Raw genomic sequence first — 16,980 nt, forward strand, 5'->3', positions numbered from 1 at the left:
TTGGAAGCAGGCAGCAGGGAAGACAAGGCGCGTTTAAAATGCGTCCGACATCGGTAGCTGGCGGCGTTATCGGAATTAAGTAACCGATGATTCACGTTCCGCCATGAAATACAAACAATGGTATCGGAATAACGACACGTCCCGCCTCTCTCATCGCTCGGCTATCTTGACCAACTTATTTGCATACCGGGCGGACCGACCGGTCGGCAGCCACCGCGAGAGCTGAATTTACACTCGAGAAGCCGCTCGAATTATCGTTTGACAAATTTCTTAGAAAATTGTCTCGTACACCGGGTCAGCCGGCCACTCGTGATGCTAATTTATGTGTGGCGGAAGCATCATTATGCGTGCCACGTATATATACCTGCTACCCGTATATATATGTACATGTGCATACAGGGTGTCCCAGAGTTGAACAAATTTAGTAAATTCTAAGATTATAAGGCCAACTTTAAGGTTATAATTATAAAATGTTATATGTATAAAAATATAGTGGTTTGTGTTAGTATTTGAACACCTTTTTTTATGTATTACGTTTACGATAAATATTTTATAATTTCTATGTATGTTTCCAGATTGGTTTGAAATTTGTCCAACATAACCATGACGATTGTCTCATCATTCCCTATTCGTGAAATTTCAAAATGTTTTTATGATATATTATATAATATAGGGTGATCCAGAGTTTGGCAGCTAAATTTTGTTACAACTTTGCGTGGGTATTTCTACAGTGATACACGATACAGTAATAAATTCAACTTTTCTTGCGAATTATATATTAACAGCCAACGATTACGTTGATTGTAAATTTATTCTTGTCTTATAGCATGATAATCCTGACGAGTCCGTTATTGTTCCTTTTGCATTTCCTATTCTTATTATAACTTCTCGATAAAGCTTCGAATAAGCTACGTTTATAAAATACTTTTCGCCTGATTATACTCATAGAATACATCTACCAAATTTTAAATCCTGGCACACCGTGTATGTGTCTATATATGACAACATACTGGCGTGACGCATATTCTCGAAAGACGGGGTCTAGTAAGCTCTCGAGCATAATTCAACGGGTGAATGTTGGCTATATCCATGGAAATGCGGCTTTTCAGCGTTTCACAGCTACTTGGACAGGGAAAATTGGAAATTTAAGATGACCTACTACCTAAATGACAAACCAATTATCTCCTATAAGCTTAATCCTTTCAAAGTCTCAATTAGCGTGGTATTCGGATATTTCCTTCTTTTTTTTCTTGTAGAAATATATTCGCTCGTGGTATGCATTTACCATTAATTTGGATTATTCATCGTGTTTACAGGAAGCCCTAGCTGACCTACCTCGTGCAGCTGGAACCTATTTTCCTCGAACGAGAAAACTCGGTGAACAATACAGTCGGAGGCAAAAATAAGTTAAATAGGTGGTGGAAATAAGGTATCGACGACGTTTCGTTAAATACGGTCTGTTTACACAGATGTAAATGAGACGTACGTACCACAGCGTACACAGTAGCGGGTAAAAGGAAATTTAAACGTAAGTGGTACAATAGACACCGCAATTTTACAAGACAGATTGTATTTGAGGAGAAAAGCGACTAGATATAATATGAAACTCTAGAGCGGCCAGCAACATGCTGAAAAATAGCTAACAGAAAGGTCGTTAATATACTCGCATACACAAAATTACTTTCGAATAATTATTTATAATTACTAACAGATCTTGAAATTATTAACTGCTTAGCGAATTTTAAACTTCCTTTTGCCCGCTGCTTTGTAATAAATGAAACTTAATTATATCAGTACAATATGACGTTAGGACTAATTCGATGAAACTTCATTGATACCTACCTTCCGCTATCTGTCCAATTATTTTTGTCTCCGACTGTATCTCGGACACAGAAAGGACGACGGAAGAAGGCGAGCGCACCGGTTACGTTACAGGGTAATTTATCAGAGCACAAGATCTTCCGGTTACTGGTAGTGGCATGTAATAACGAAGACGACGACGACGACGACGAATACACCGCCTGGATTGTATTTGTGTAATGGTTACATCGCGGACGAAAAATCTGTATGGAACGCGAACGTCGGTAAATATTAACTGAAATATCACGTGTACATGCGATCGATAAAGTATTCCAGTGATTGTAGCGAGAAACGACGCAGAGACACGCACGAAGGAAAAAGAAAGCGTAACTGATTACATCTAATCGTTGATTGTGCTTACAGGTGCGGCAAGTTGTGTGCCAGGGAAGGTAGAAGAGCAAAGAGCCGTAGAGAGTGACAAATTTTACGAGAGGCCGGGAAAAAAGAAGAGACGGGAAACACGGTGAAAGTTACGAGAATCGAAGAGCAGAGGGAACGAGAGATGGAAAATTACGATGGCAAAAAAAGATAGAGAGAAGAGAGAGGTTTACAGAGGAAGATATTGACTCGTTCGATAATTTTGCAGCGTTTTAAACAGTCTGTTTGTTCTATTACATCTTGTATACTCGTACACGGCCGAGATTTAAACATAATTAATTTTCTACTTTGGAAAATACTGCGTCGCTAATACTAATTTTAGCTGCACATCAAGTGCATCTATTAAAGGAACAAATCGGGTATTTGTCAATAGAAGGAAGGTGATTTTTCAACGAGAAACATTTTGTATTTTATATTTTGTATAAAGGCTAGGTAAAGAATGATCGACATTTATCAACCGTCTATTCCATCGTGTTTATATTCTGATAAATGAACACTGCAGAAGACTTTCAAACGTACTCCAGGGAATTCATTGGTAAGTTGGTTGAGTAAAATAAAGCGCAATATCGCAGGCAAAACGTTACAAAAAAAATATATTTTATTGTACGATATCTGTATAAAGCGATAGATATTTTAACAAAAAAAAAAGAAAAACAGATGTAGAGATATAAGGCAAATTATCACATGGAAGAATCACGGTGTTCCATAATATACAACAAATTTAATTATTCTCTGCAAAGATCAAGATTGAATTTTATGATATAAAAGCTTAGGTGACTCGAATAAGTCTACCTTATCGCGTATACGTCTATAAGAAAAAGGGAGAAACAGAAAAGTGGCAAGGACACGCAGAGAGAACGCGCATTACAATCGAGAGCGCAATGAGCGCGCAGCGATATGCATCGCGGCCGAAAAAGCTCGGAAACCGAGCAGGAGCAGGCTCAGCGGCTTAAGTGATTTGCATGCGCGACAGGTGCACACTGCGGAGTCGGTGTATTACGTGTTTAATTCACGTGTCTTGCATACTCGGCACTCCGATTCCACTGATTTCCATAATACAACGCCGGCAAGAGCGCCGCTAGATCCGAATGGATTTTTTAGCACGCGGAAACAGACCCCACCGATCGTTTATGTATACGAAATGTACGCGATTTCTCGTTGTGACGCGTCGGTACGATACTAATGCTACCGTTTCAGTTTATAGTGTTTGAAATCGACGATCACATAGGAGAAACACGATAATTCATTGATTTTCTGATTTTTGTGTCGTTTGGTGATCAGAAGATGGTATTTTAACATGGTATTGTTAATAGTTGAAAGATTATGTCCTCGTGTTCACACGTAAGAATTCTGAAATTAAGTAACAAACGTATCAAGTATTATAAAAAAGAAAAACAGCCGAGACATGGATATTTTTTAAGTATTGTAAGTAAAATGTATCGAGTTACTTGACACGCGAATGAATCGCTTAACATTGATATCCAGCAAAGAAAAAAAAAGGTATATGACCGAAGATGTTCTTTTCCTATGGCCTCAATTGAGAATGATATTAAACTTACGAGAAAAGCGCTATGGAAAAATATGGAAGAAATTAGAAGTTCGACTATATTATGTCTGCTACTGTTCCTAGAATGAAATTCGAAAGAAAGTGATTATAAGAGAAGTCGTAAATACGGACGACTATTTTTCAGCAATAAAAACGACTTGTTGGAAGTAATTTTAATTTTCTACGATTTATGAATACCTACTCGCGACGCGGTCTGACGCGTCGTATCGCCGACACGAACAATACAGCGTCTTTTCTACAGGTGGCTTCTGAAAGGAATTTATACAGGATAATACAGATTTGTGGGTAATTGTGTATTATATGGTAATGACGCGTTCTAAATGTTCCTGGAACAACCGTGAGAATGGTTACTGAAATAGCGTAACACAACGCTTATCGTGCACGCGTGTTCTATAAAATCAACCGATTCCGACAGAGGTGTAATATTTCAATATTTATGATCCGCGTTGGCGCGCAACGAACCGCCTATTTGTCACCGTTGGAAAAACGATATTATCTTTAGTGCCTTCCTCGTTGAATTTCTATATATAAATTCATCGCTGAAAAAAAGCGTAAAAAAGACCGGTACAAACAAACGCGGAATGCAGAGGGGAAATTTATCAGGCTTGTGTGTATTCGTTATTATTTAAAAAATTAGAGATACACGCGATTGTGCACGCATTACCGGGGAAACGGTGAAGCGACGCACGTGATCCCCCCGTTTCTAACTTCTAACGACCGATCCCCACTGTTCAATAAACCGTGTACATGTGTACGCATAGGTAAGTATACGCATATATACGTGTGAGTGTGCGCGGCTGAAAGTCCATGGGGTCATCCAATAGAGGGGTACGAGGCGTGGAGTGAAAGACGGGGAGAAGAGAAGATACCAGGATGCAGCAACGCTCGGAATTACGTTCTTCGGAATTAACGTACCGAAAACTCGTTTACGTGTTTTCTAATTACTGTGTGGCAGAAGGAGTCGAATGAAACCGATACAAGGGGCAAGCCTTCTCGTGAGAATCGAGAAAACGATAGCTTTGCACCTCTGCACTCTGCGAGGGAGCTAAGCGAGACTTTTTTTACACTGCAAAATATCCTTCGCTCTACCACCGTCATACTGACTCATCTCTCCACGGTTTCGAACGGCGGGTTACGCGGCAACGATACGCGAGAATTCCTCTCGAGGTAAAAACCAGCGACTAGCAGAGATACGTAGATTTACGAAAGTATTCCAACCATTTGTAGACTTTTACGAATATTTTGTGAGTGTCACGCGAAACGTTTTGAAATCTGATTAGCTTTGTAATATATCACGAATTATCGTGATTACACTGGTGTATCAGCGAACAATTAATAATCCATTATATCATATTAATAAATTTCAATATCTACCGGAACCACCTCGTATATGGTAATAGATTTAAGACTAATATTCATGCCGTATTAGAATATTTTACTAAATATAAATTTGCAACAAATATCGTGCAACTTCTACTACATCTTGACATTCGCTTCAAATTTGACCAACGTAATCACGACAGTCGTTTCTCTTCGGTGCTAACGAAGTTTCCAAAATTTTTATATAACATATACGATATATACGTTACGTATAAAAGTTCCCTGTAGTAGGTGTTCACATATCTCGGTAAGCCAGTCTAGGTGCAGGAAAGCGCGTTAAAATATTAGCGCCAGATGCATAGACGGTTAGAAATCAGCGATTATCCGCGGGTATACATGAACGATCGGTTAAAGGTCAGGATGTTAATTAACATTTAACCGATCGCGAGCGTTTCCGTGCGAGAAAACATGGCAACAAGCCAGCCAGTTTCGCGGCAGTCACGTACCCCGTGTGTTGTATTAGGTAAAACAATCGCGCGTGAACGTGATTGATTTCGCAATAAGCTCTCTGGCCCATGGTCAGTCCACGATTTTCTCCGCTCGATCGATAAAAATATATTTCCGATGACTTTCCGTTACCATTAGTAGTTACATCGATACACACGGTGGTTTCAATTACGCGAAGCTACTGCATTGCGATTTTACGAATTAACGCGATTCTTTGCGCAAAATAGTGCCGGAACCGGGGGAAAGGCGGGGAGGGAAACTTGAAAATATTTCGCGAAAACTGTCAGAGAGGCGCGAGCCCGTTTACATTTAAATGCGGTCAACATGTTGCGTTGTTCGATGCCGAACGACAGGGCAAAAGAGAAATATGATGATGAGCCTATAAAAAATTCAAACGGGTTAACTTATACACGAGCGCTAGGTATTCGCGGAATCTATTGAAAATGTTGTAATTCACACGATGCTAAATGCGGAAGAGCCGTCTATGTTATTAATTTCAACGCGAATTTCACCTGTCCGTATGTATTTTATTCTTCGAAAGTTTGTAATAGCCTTACTTGGATAATATGTAATAAATTGACGAAAGTTACGAAAAAGACAGAGTTAATTGTAAAATCAAAAGATTAAGTGATTTTGTTATGTACTATAAAATCCTTTATATGTGCGATGCGATATGAAACTGTAATATATTTCGCTATAATTTAATAAAACTTAAAAGAAACAAAAAAGACTGTGACTACGTAAAAGTTCACACCAAAACAAATACAAATGTACACGCATTAACACTCGCGGTTGATAACGCACGGACCTATGAGCCCTGTGACTCGTAGCAAAGGCGCGTTATCGTGAGAACTAAACGGACCGGACGGGAAAAAGCAGATAGAAAGAGCACCTGTAATATCGTGACGTCGAGTAAGAAATATATAACCTGCGCGGCGTAATACCGAATATTCGTATAAAAATGCAAGAACGTAAAGGGATACTTGATGCGAGTCAATATTATTCCACATGATCCGGTTGCGTGGAATAACCGCGAAGGACGCGAGGAATGCAAAGTTCACGATACCGAGGGCACGATTGAAAAATTTCTAAACGGATCCAGCATCCAACATTATGAAAAGTTTCCCTCGATATAGTCGGCTATATACGATTTCCTTTTCTCCCCACTGTCCGCCGCTAGCTGCTTCACAGCGCCTCTTCCTGGATTCCTGGCGAGTCTCGTCAAGTTTTAATATGCGCGCCTCTCGCCGGCTGCATCGATAACGCGTCCATGATACATATAGAAAATGGTAGGGAAACGCTCGTTGGACCGTACAAGTTCGAACAAACTAATTGTACGCGGAGCATGAAAGAGGGAGGCGAGGGGCCAGCCAATGTTAGATAAGGACGCGGAGACGCGAGAAAGAGCGAAAGGAAGAAGAATCTTCTTCGTATCCATACAACGAGATTCCAGTTTCTTCGTTAGTCGCGAAGCGAATCGCTTCGAAGAGAAAGGTAGAGGCGGTGGGAGGAAGAGGAGGCTATGGTTGAACGAGAGAGATAGAAACAGAGTAAGCAAAAGTCCGAGAAAAGAGAGTGAGAGGCAAAGGGCTCTCTGTAAAGGCGAAGGCAACAGCCTAACTCGTTGGAGGTCGGGTCGAATAATAAAATAAAAGAGTATGGTGGATGGGGTGTAAGGTGGTGGCGTGGTAAAGGTAGAAGAAACTTTCTGGTACGGGTATAGAACGCGATGGGGGCCCGATGGCCGGCCGGCTGCCCGGCGCTGCTGGAAAAAGATGCGTGGCCAACGAATCGAGCTTTGGCCCGAGGAAGAAAGAAATACAGAGAGGGATATCCGACGTTGCCACATGCTCACTGAATTTCCGACCGGTCAAATATAAAGGCCGTCTTTATAAAGACCGCCCCGCGGTGTGCGCTTGGCCTCACTCTTCTTCCGTACTATGCAACCGTGCTTTCGAAACTCGCATCAAATTCTTGACGTCTCATTAAACATCGTCGGATTTCAACGAGTTAAACGGTGGGTGCTGCCCCTAACTCGCCTCCACACATATACACAACAGGCGCGCCTCGTGCTACACGAGGAACGTGGCGGAGTAACGAACTTCTTTTACGCTGAACCCTCTCTCTATTTATATTTTTTTTTCTATGATTATTGAAAGCTGTCCTTTAACCGCGGCCAGTATGTTTGTTTATCGACAGCGAACTGCTAAGCGGCGATCGAAACGCTCCCAATGACTCCTTTCGGTCAATGGTCCGATGGTAAAGGGTATAATACATAACGTCAGAAATTTTTATTGTCACGCGTGACATTTACGACACCGTAACGAACAACCGACCACCGGCCAATCACTATTATTATCTCGATATACGATTCGGAGGAGAGAGAGAGGTTAATATTCAGAATCGTAGTGATGCGCCCGCCCGCTGCTAGGACGGTTGTTTGTACACCTGTTGTTTCAGTGAAACATACTTTAGCTAGAGTCTTTATATCCTCATATATGGCATTCCTTAACATTCAAATAATTTTTAATCTTTTTGACACTTGGTATAATTTAAGACGCTTTAATATTTCTTTATTCGCGAGACTACTTAGTAAATTAGATAAACACGTTTGACGGTAGAGACCGATAGGTTATGCTTTTCGGTGTCATGACTAAATTGATATCGTTAGAAAGGTGGTTCACACGAAATGTCATTTTTTAACATATAACTTGTAACATATCGACACATTAGTTACATATAACGTAAACCGTAATATCCAATGTCCATGTCATTTAAAATACATATTATAATATACATAGTACACATAATAATTTATACATTAAATGATTGCCTAAATGATCTTTACGATACGCATAATTGATAACAATTTCCTTCTTCTTAATCTTCAACTTCTTTATCGTAGTTGATAATTGACGTATAGTAAAATTTGATGGCCCAGCAAATTCAAACTTCATTCATCGACATTTTACCCACACCGATCTAACGCATCAAGAATATATGTATAATACTATCGGTGTGATAATATTATTGATCATTTCCCGAAACTTTTTATGGAACTTACTAAATTACAAGGTGACAGGTTGGCTATTAAAGTATTAAAATGGCCGACCGGTAAACTTCACAAATCATCCCGGGATTAAGCGCTACTTCGAGTAATACGTTATTACGGGCCACGTGATTTAGAGACACCGTGGGCACGTCTATATACACACTAAACAGTCCTAGACTTAACAACGAACGCTTGACCACAAAGCTACCCGTTGAGAAATCTCAACTATTAGTGACCAGGGCTAATCTCTGTCGCCGGATTTATTGCTCGTATCAATAGAGGCTTCGGCTTTAATCGCACTTATGCATAAATCACGGCAGATTAACCGAAGACTCACGGCGATTAACCGAGAGAAAGCTTGCGACGGAATTCGAGAAAAGAAGACTGGAGTCGGGCGAGTCTTGAACGCGATTTAACGCCGCCAGTACACATAAGGTACGCGCAATCAACGTCAAAAAGTATTTCACGAGTGGATCTCTCGTCGAAAGTATTCCAAGCGTCATTTCGAGCACAGCCTCATCGTCCTCGACGCAAAGTATGTATGTATGTACTTCGTATAAACTGATCGATAGCTGCTAGTCTTTTCATCAGCGAGCTTTAATTAATATTTACGCGAGATCTCTCGAGCTGGGATATTATTTATTCGAAAGGCAATTCGAATTATCCTAGTATAATATTTTCCGTATTTTCATCGCAAAATGCTAATTCTGAATATACATGAATTTTTGTCCGACTTAATTTTTCGACGTGATATTACTTTCTCTCTATTTGGAGTTTCAATCGACTGTAAATGTCCTTTAAATAGTTCTGTTCGACGCAATGTCGTTCGTAGAGAAAAATTCTGTTGCTATCGATATAATCGAAATTTATCTAGTTAATAACCTCTAGGAGGGGAGGAACAACGGACGAAGCTGGACGTTGTCATTTTTCACGGAGCAAATTCGATTCTCGGACTAACCTTTTGAACTTTACAATGTACAGAAATCGTGTTATTTCTGTTGAGAGTATCCGTAGTTAAAATTGATTCACAGCTAGTGTATAAATACGCGTTGCCATTGAAGAGTTTATTTTCGCGTTTTACGTGGGTTTCGCTTTTGACATTCACAAAAGTTTCGTCGGTACGAGAACGTACTTTCCAATAATACATCGGCGACATCGACATCAAGCTATCTTCAATGTTTTATCATCGACGGAAGAATTTTCCTAACCAACCCACAAAAAGTAATATTTTTCCCCGATAGAATATCATAACGGAGTTAAACGTATAGAAAAGATGCGTACGATGACGAAATTTAATTAAAAAGCCATCCCGCAAAAAATTACCCGCACTCTCGCACCGCTCGAAATCGATAATTCGTACGATCGAAAAACTCTACCCCCGACTGCGGAACGGCGACGATACGCGTTTTGTCAGCGACACGTGCAAAAATTCTACCGTCGGTATTACGAGGGCCGCTGCCGCCTATTACACAGCGAAATATACATATAAGCGCAATCGAAAACGGTAGCTAAATACTGCAATTGAAAGTAAAAGCCAAAGTGATTTTGGTGTAAAAAGAAGCAAAAAGTTTGGTACGGAAGGTTTCCTTACAAGGTTTTGTTTTTGAAACACTCAATTTTGAAAACTAATGAGATACGGCTACGATCGATAATAAGCGTATTGTAACAGTCGAGTCATTTCATTAATAATTTAAGATTTACCACTTTCAAGACAGATTCTTCTTTCAACGATAAATAACGCATACATTTAAATGTGAAAAAAGTAGGTTAGATTATATTTTTTAAATGCAATACGCAGCCTGATTTATGTTAGGGATCTCGTTAGTGTTAAAGGAACAATAACAATCCGGAACAGTCTTCGGAAAATTTATCTTGAAAAACATATATGTACGTTACAATTCAGTTAGAATTACGAAAATGCTTCGATTTAAAATATGTATTACGCTATAAAAGCGAAGTAACGAAAGACGGAAAAAGGTGAACAGAAAGGTAAAAACACAATATGATTGTTGCATTGATGAATTATAAGTGGCAGTTTTAATAATAGCGTATGCGCGAATACGCCGATTCTGAGCGCGAGGCACGTGCTTTTCTTTGCAAAAAGGGCGGAAAAGAGCGATGGAGGGGGGCACCTGTTACCATCGCGATACATACATTATTTCGCGATATCCCGAATGATCCCTATTAAAGCCGCGAAACGGGTCATTCACGGTTACCGGGACGCGTTTATGCTTTCCGGGCAAATGGGATTATCGTCGAGTACACTTGTTTGCGAAAGAATACGCCCATCCGTGGTAACCAGTGAAAAACGACGGAGAAACGCACCTTCGAAAACGAATAACCAAAGTGATGACATTAATGTTGCCTCTTATATTTAACTGATACGACGTTTAATAAGTATATTTGCTTTTACAAATATATGCGTGAATGATTCTTATAGGTATATGCTGCATCGATACAACACAGAAAGGATAAAAGGTAACAGTGACCTTAATACGCGACGAATGAGACGAAGATGTATCCACGGACACCTCCTTTCTCATCATTTGTCGTTTAATGTCATGTACAAAGTTATTAGCGACGCTATAAATGAGTGTACCATGGGAGAGAAACAGTAGCATTAACATTACATGCGTTTGTACTATATAGGGTAATTTGATTCGAATTGAGATAGATAGCTTAGCATCTAATGTCATTCATGCGGGTAGAACGTTTGCAGCAATCAGGTACGAGAGAAGAAAGAGGTTACACCCTATGAGTCGGTGCGCGAAAGAATGCTCAAAAATATTTAGCAACAATAAACTAGCACGGGAAGGGTGGTGCGACATCTTTTGCAGCGTGATGGTAGATCTTCCGAAATTGATCGTGCTTCGCAACGCGCATACTCTCATTACTACTTGCATATGACAATAAATGGACTTTTCCCCCATGGGAAGTATAGACCGTACATGTGCGAACGATTGGATAACAGAAACACAACTTTACGATCTATGGACGAGTACAAGTTTTTCGAACGTAAATCATCGAATGGTGGTGATGACAACTTAGAGAAGATTGTTTTTATTCAGTGAGAGAGACTGAGAGTTAAGGGTGCGTCTAGTCTTAGGCGAAAGTATCGATAGACAAGAATCTCTTGTTTGACGGAACAAAACGACCACGATGTACACATACGCTCATTGTGAATATTAATACTAATGGATTATTTAAAACGACTAATTCTCAATATTTCACGCAAATCTGATAGAATTATAGCAAGACAAATTTGATTTGGATTTTCAGTGACTTTTTGTAAAGTACACAGATAAAGGTTTGTTGGTTCCCCCGTACTATGTATTTTTCAACGTATCTTTCACTTTGATTTCTTTGTTGTAAATTTCACACGTTATCGTAGATACTTTAGTTCTAACGCTAAGCCACCTCGACATACATATACGCACGGTCGTCGACATCGTGTGATACGGTTTCATTTAACTATGTCGTAGTACTCACCGATGCTGCGTCGCGTGTCAGCAGGGTAGAATCCAACAGACAAGACGAACAAGCAATATTATCCAGTAGTGGTCGACAATTATTAGGTGACCGGCACTATGATGCACGCTCGACAATGGCTGGCACACATTAAGTACACTGATGCACTACTTGATGTACACGCACTCTTCACCGGACAGAAGCCACCGATCGAGACGAAAGAGCGGCAGTTCGGCACACACGTATTATTATATGCACTGACTGTTGACCGGGCTGATAAGTCGTTCATTGATTAGCCAGCGTTTCGATAAAAGAATTCGCGAACCGCCTCACCTCTCTTGCTATCCTAGGCCCACGGTGGCCATTACACTCGCCGCCGCAACGAGAGAGCGTGTTTTGCTTTTTTCCAAGGGGACCAACAACTCGCCCGCTCCGAGGCCGTGGAAGCGACTGTTCTCGGGAGATTCGCGGTGCGGTCTCATCGACCAATCGTGGACCAGCTTTCACCGAGCGCCATCTTGCCCAGCCGAACACAAAGGGGCCAAAACCCGAATGTTTGCGTAAACGTCCGAACCTTAACCACCCCTACCTACCCGATCGACGTATCTCCTCTGGATTTTCTCATCCCTAACTTTCAATACAGATTTTATTGTAGGATTACCCGCCCCTCTCTTCCTTTTTCCACTACGTATCAAACCAATTCGAAACTAAGAATCGTATTTTCACCGATGAATCTTCAACAACGATGTCGTTGCATTGTTTACTGTTTCTTTTGAGGAAAAAATTGGAAGCGTTAAACGAGAACGATTGTTTTTATATTAATTAAAGAAACTTTCGGATGTTTCGTTAGTTATATTTTTCAAGTATTTTAGAGCCTCTTCTTTAAGAGCGAAAAGCTTTAAAGTAATCATGTTGTTAAATGTATTAGTTGAAATTATAACCTTTAAACGAATATTACTGTTTTAAAATATTGATAATTTTTTACCAGTAAGTTTCTTGGTGATATGCTTTGAGGTTGTATAAAATATTTAATATGAGAAATGTAAAAAACAGAAAGGTGTTAATGTTGTAAGCTTTTTTAAAATAGTGGTTATAAGAATACTACCAGCGCCATCATTGAGGAAGAATTGGAGAATCTACTCGGTCGATAATGTTATGACATTAAGAAATGATACATAAACACGTGAAATTTTAGAGATTGTGGTTTGTAAGGTTAAATTTGTTTTATTTTTATTCTCAATTCAATTTGTACTATTTGGAGTCTAATTTGGTGTCGTTGAATAATTTTGTATCGCGACTGTTTCAGTGATATTTATGTTTGTGTACTCTTTCTTATTGCCAATAAATATAAAGTTAATATAAATAATCGTTAAACAATGGAAGGAACAAGTAAAGAAGGAAGTAAAGTATGGACTGATAACGAAAGATTAAAACTTGCTTCAAAATTAGACGCTGAACTCGATGAATATATTAGTAATTTGGAAAAGAAGAGCTATACCGAAGGATGGCCAGAAGATCGGTGGGAAGAGGAAATGGAAAAACATCCATTTTTCATGAAAAAGACACCGGAACCTGGAGAAGAACTTTCTCCATTGATGGAAGGTTTACAACAGCTCAAATATGGGGAAGATGAGAATACACCCGAGGGTTTGGATTAATTTATTCTTATTTAGTCTTGTAACCATCTAATTTAACCTTGGAATATCATAACAGGGTACTATATTCTTATTTGGTATTTGTCTTAACTATTTCTAAGAAAGGTAGTAACTTTTTGTTATTTTTGTGCAAACACCAAGACTATTCAGGAAATTTAAACCTATTTAAAGCGATTTTTGTTTCAATAATAGCATGTTTTTCAGTCATCTAGACTCTATTTTTATTTATTTTTGCAATTAAAATATATATTTCCAGCATTATCGAGATTGCAGGGTTAACGGTTAATTTAACAATATAAATGTTTATATAGATATTGGTAGAATACTACCAACACAAATGTAATAACATTTGCATATGTTTTATAGAACTTGCAAATAATTATAAGGAAGATGGAAATTTCAATTTCAAGTATAAAAATTATAGATTAGGTATTCTGAGTTACACAGAAGGAATAAGAACTAAATGTAAAGATATTGACTTAATGGCTCAGCTTTATAATAATAGAGCTGCTGCACATTTTATGTTAAAAAATTATAGGTATATTTGATATTACACATATTTTAATATTACAGTTTTGTTCTAGTTTTATGAAGATTGTCTTTTATATAAATTACAGATCAAGCTTAAATGACTGCAAGCTTGCTTTGAGGTTAAAACCAAAGTACATAAAAGTTTTGAATAGAGCTGCCACTTGTTGTTTTCATATAAAAGATTACGAACAGTGTATTGACTTTTGTGATCGGTTACTCGATGAATCTCCTACTGACAAGATAATGTTATATTTAAAATCACAAGCAGTAGTTGAAGGAGTAAGAATATCCATACTTTAGTGCATATAAACTTGAGAAAGTACTTATTATGTGTAACTTATATTTGAATATTTATAGGAACGCCTGAAAAGAGATAAAAGAAAACAAGATAGATTAGAAAAGAACTTAAATAAAAAAGAAGAAGAATTACTAAATATAATAAAAGGGAAAGGTGTTAATTTAGAAGTGATCGAAGGGAAAAGAAATTTAAATTTAAAAGATCTAGAACCTCAAATTCCAGAAATGGCACAATGTAGTTTTCATTTGGATGCACAAAATAAGCTCATTTGGCCAGTTCTGATTTTATATCCTGAAACAAAGCAGACAGATTTCATACAAAATTTTCACGAGGATACATTGTATGCTTTTATATCATATAAGAATCTCACGTTATACAAAAAATTAAAGGTTATTTCACATATAATAAATTTACTTATTCAGGTTGATAGAACAATTAGAACAGTTATTTAATGATCCACCTGAGTGGGACTCACACAGACGTTATACTCCTGAAAATATAAATGTTTATTTTGAGGATAAAGATAAATGTTCTCTGCATAAAGTGAACGTCCATCAGTCTCTAGGGCAAATATTGCAGCACGAGCGGTAAGTTCATGAATTAAGATACAGGAAATTAAAAACGCAACCACTTATGAAATAAAAAATTTCAGATTTATAGTTCGCGGGGGAACGCCGATGTTTCTAATATTTGTTAAGTCCAGTAAGGCGGAGGAGGGATTTTTAGCTATGTATGTGTGATATAAATTATCGTGTACATTCTTCGTAAATAGATTTATGAAGAAGATCTACACATCTATTAATATAATTAGAATTAATTATGCAAACTCATATAAATTGAAGAAATGGAATCTAATCCAAGATCCGTTTTAATTATTTTATATATTTTCATATATTACATAGATTATTTGCATATTTTCAAATTTCTAATAAATGTATAAAAATTTACAGTCTAATAAAACAGTCTAGTAATAATTATTAGTGCTTTTATCAAATCAAGTTTAAAAAGCATTTTTCCTTACTGAATTAAGAAATGTTTTTGTACATTTTTTTTTACGAAACTTTTTACAAAAGTGGTGCATGTGGGCCCCATTTCATATTAACCGTAGAAGGGACCGATATAGGTAAGATAATTGATCGAGCAGTGGTGCCACCTGTAGCCTGTAACACCTGCCAGAGCCAGATGGGCATAAAGACTCAGGGCCTCAGTCAGAAATTCAGTTCAAGAGACGCTGTAGAACGTGTGTATGCGTCCCGAAGCGGTTACTCTTCTAATTGTTGCGACTAAATTGTGCTAATATAGTGACGAAAAAGTGTTGTGCCAGAGATACGATCGAAACGATCGGAAATCGGTCCTTTATCGGTGGATGCTGAAGGTTATCTGGTTCAAGTTTGAATTGTGAAACAAGAGGACCTTTACAGCGTGGGAGAGAAGCGGAACGGGACACAAACGATGCCAAAGCAATGCAGGCAAAATTTTGTACTTCTTCATTTTTTTCTCTTCAATCGATCTTTTTATAGTGATTAATTGTTAGTATATTTACTAACAGTTATTTTTTTTATTTTGTTACTCATATTTGTCTTGCATATTTTACGAAATGAAAAGTATTCGAATTCCTTTTCACAAACAGAAAATTTGAATTCAGACTTAAATTGTTCAAGTTTCATCTGATCTCAATTTGTGGTACGAAACGGAAGTTCATTGAACCACTAATAGGATCTGTGATTTCAGTTTTCAGAATAACGGAGTTGGTTAAAAATATGTATAATTTTTGCGAATAACGTAACTTTTTTATATTAGCAAGAGTAATTTCATTTTTATATAACATCCCGCGAAAATTTCGTTAACTTTTATTACCATGCCGAAAAATGAGAAAAATTTTGTTAATCACGTATGCAAATTCGTTTTAATTTTCGACGTAATGTGAAATTGCAGTTGCATAGAAACGGTGAATGTTGCATTGCGTTGATATCGATAAAAATCACGCGTATCCGGGTTTAACAATTTTTAAAAACTACGCGCCACGGGTGAACGAGTGGAAAATAAAGAAAGAACGCATTCACGGAGTGAATCAGTGTCAGATACGCTACAACTGACGTGATGTTATTAGTACATACCGATGAGACAATGGCGCGTGTTAAATTATTCATGAGGTCATTGTTGCATCGTAACGCAGATTCAAACGTCGAGCAATTTGAGGTGTGATGAAACCGCTGCGTTTGACTCGACGAAATTCGATCGAAATTGCCAGTAAATTCTACCACGTTGATTAAATTTCATTCACCTGATCTCGTGAAAAAAGAAGAAATTAATTATACTAGAATTAAAGTTATGTTATGTGGGA

The 16,980-nt window shown here is 38.2% G+C and overlaps 2 protein-coding genes and 1 long non-coding RNA gene across 5 annotated transcripts in view; 2 read left to right on the plus strand and 1 right to left on the minus strand.

Annotated features, from left to right (window-relative positions):
• Positions 1-12,615, minus strand: part of LOC126914421 (uncharacterized) — a 120,724-nt gene extending 108,109 nt beyond the window's left edge. For both annotated transcript variants that reach the window (XM_050718382.1, XM_050718373.1), the window contains exon 1: positions 12,174-12,615. The gene's annotated coding sequence lies outside the window, so the exon portion shown is untranslated. The remainder of the gene's footprint in view (positions 1-12,173) is intronic.
• Positions 1,900-2,892, plus strand: LOC126915080 (uncharacterized). Its single transcript, XR_007710020.1, has 2 exons — positions 1,900-2,084; positions 2,224-2,892. It is a non-coding gene; the product is annotated as an uncharacterized LOC126915080 (long non-coding RNA).
• A 618-nt stretch (positions 12,616-13,233) lies between the features above and the next one.
• LOC126914658 (DNA polymerase interacting tetratricopeptide repeat-containing, protein of 47 kDa) lies at positions 13,234-15,613 on the plus strand. Of its 2 annotated transcripts, none has more exons than XM_050718879.1 (7): positions 13,234-13,364; positions 13,459-13,799; positions 14,174-14,345; positions 14,425-14,617; positions 14,696-14,976; positions 15,059-15,223; positions 15,289-15,613. In XM_050718879.1, exons 2-7 carry the CDS (start codon positions 13,529-13,531, stop codon positions 15,374-15,376), a joined length of 1,170 nt encoding a protein of 389 aa, XP_050574836.1. In that variant the 5' UTR covers positions 13,234-13,364; positions 13,459-13,528; the 3' UTR covers positions 15,377-15,613. The 2 variants fall into 2 exon arrangements, with proteins under 2 accessions (XP_050574836.1, XP_050574844.1); XM_050718887.1 differs by having other exon boundaries at positions 13,243-13,359.
• Positions 15,614-16,980: the final 1,367 nt, after the last annotated feature.

Source organism: Bombus affinis, chromosome 1 (genome assembly GCF_024516045.1).
Source record: "Bombus affinis isolate iyBomAffi1 chromosome 1, iyBomAffi1.2, whole genome shotgun sequence".
NCBI lineage: Eukaryota > Metazoa > Arthropoda > Insecta > Hymenoptera > Apidae > Bombus > Bombus affinis.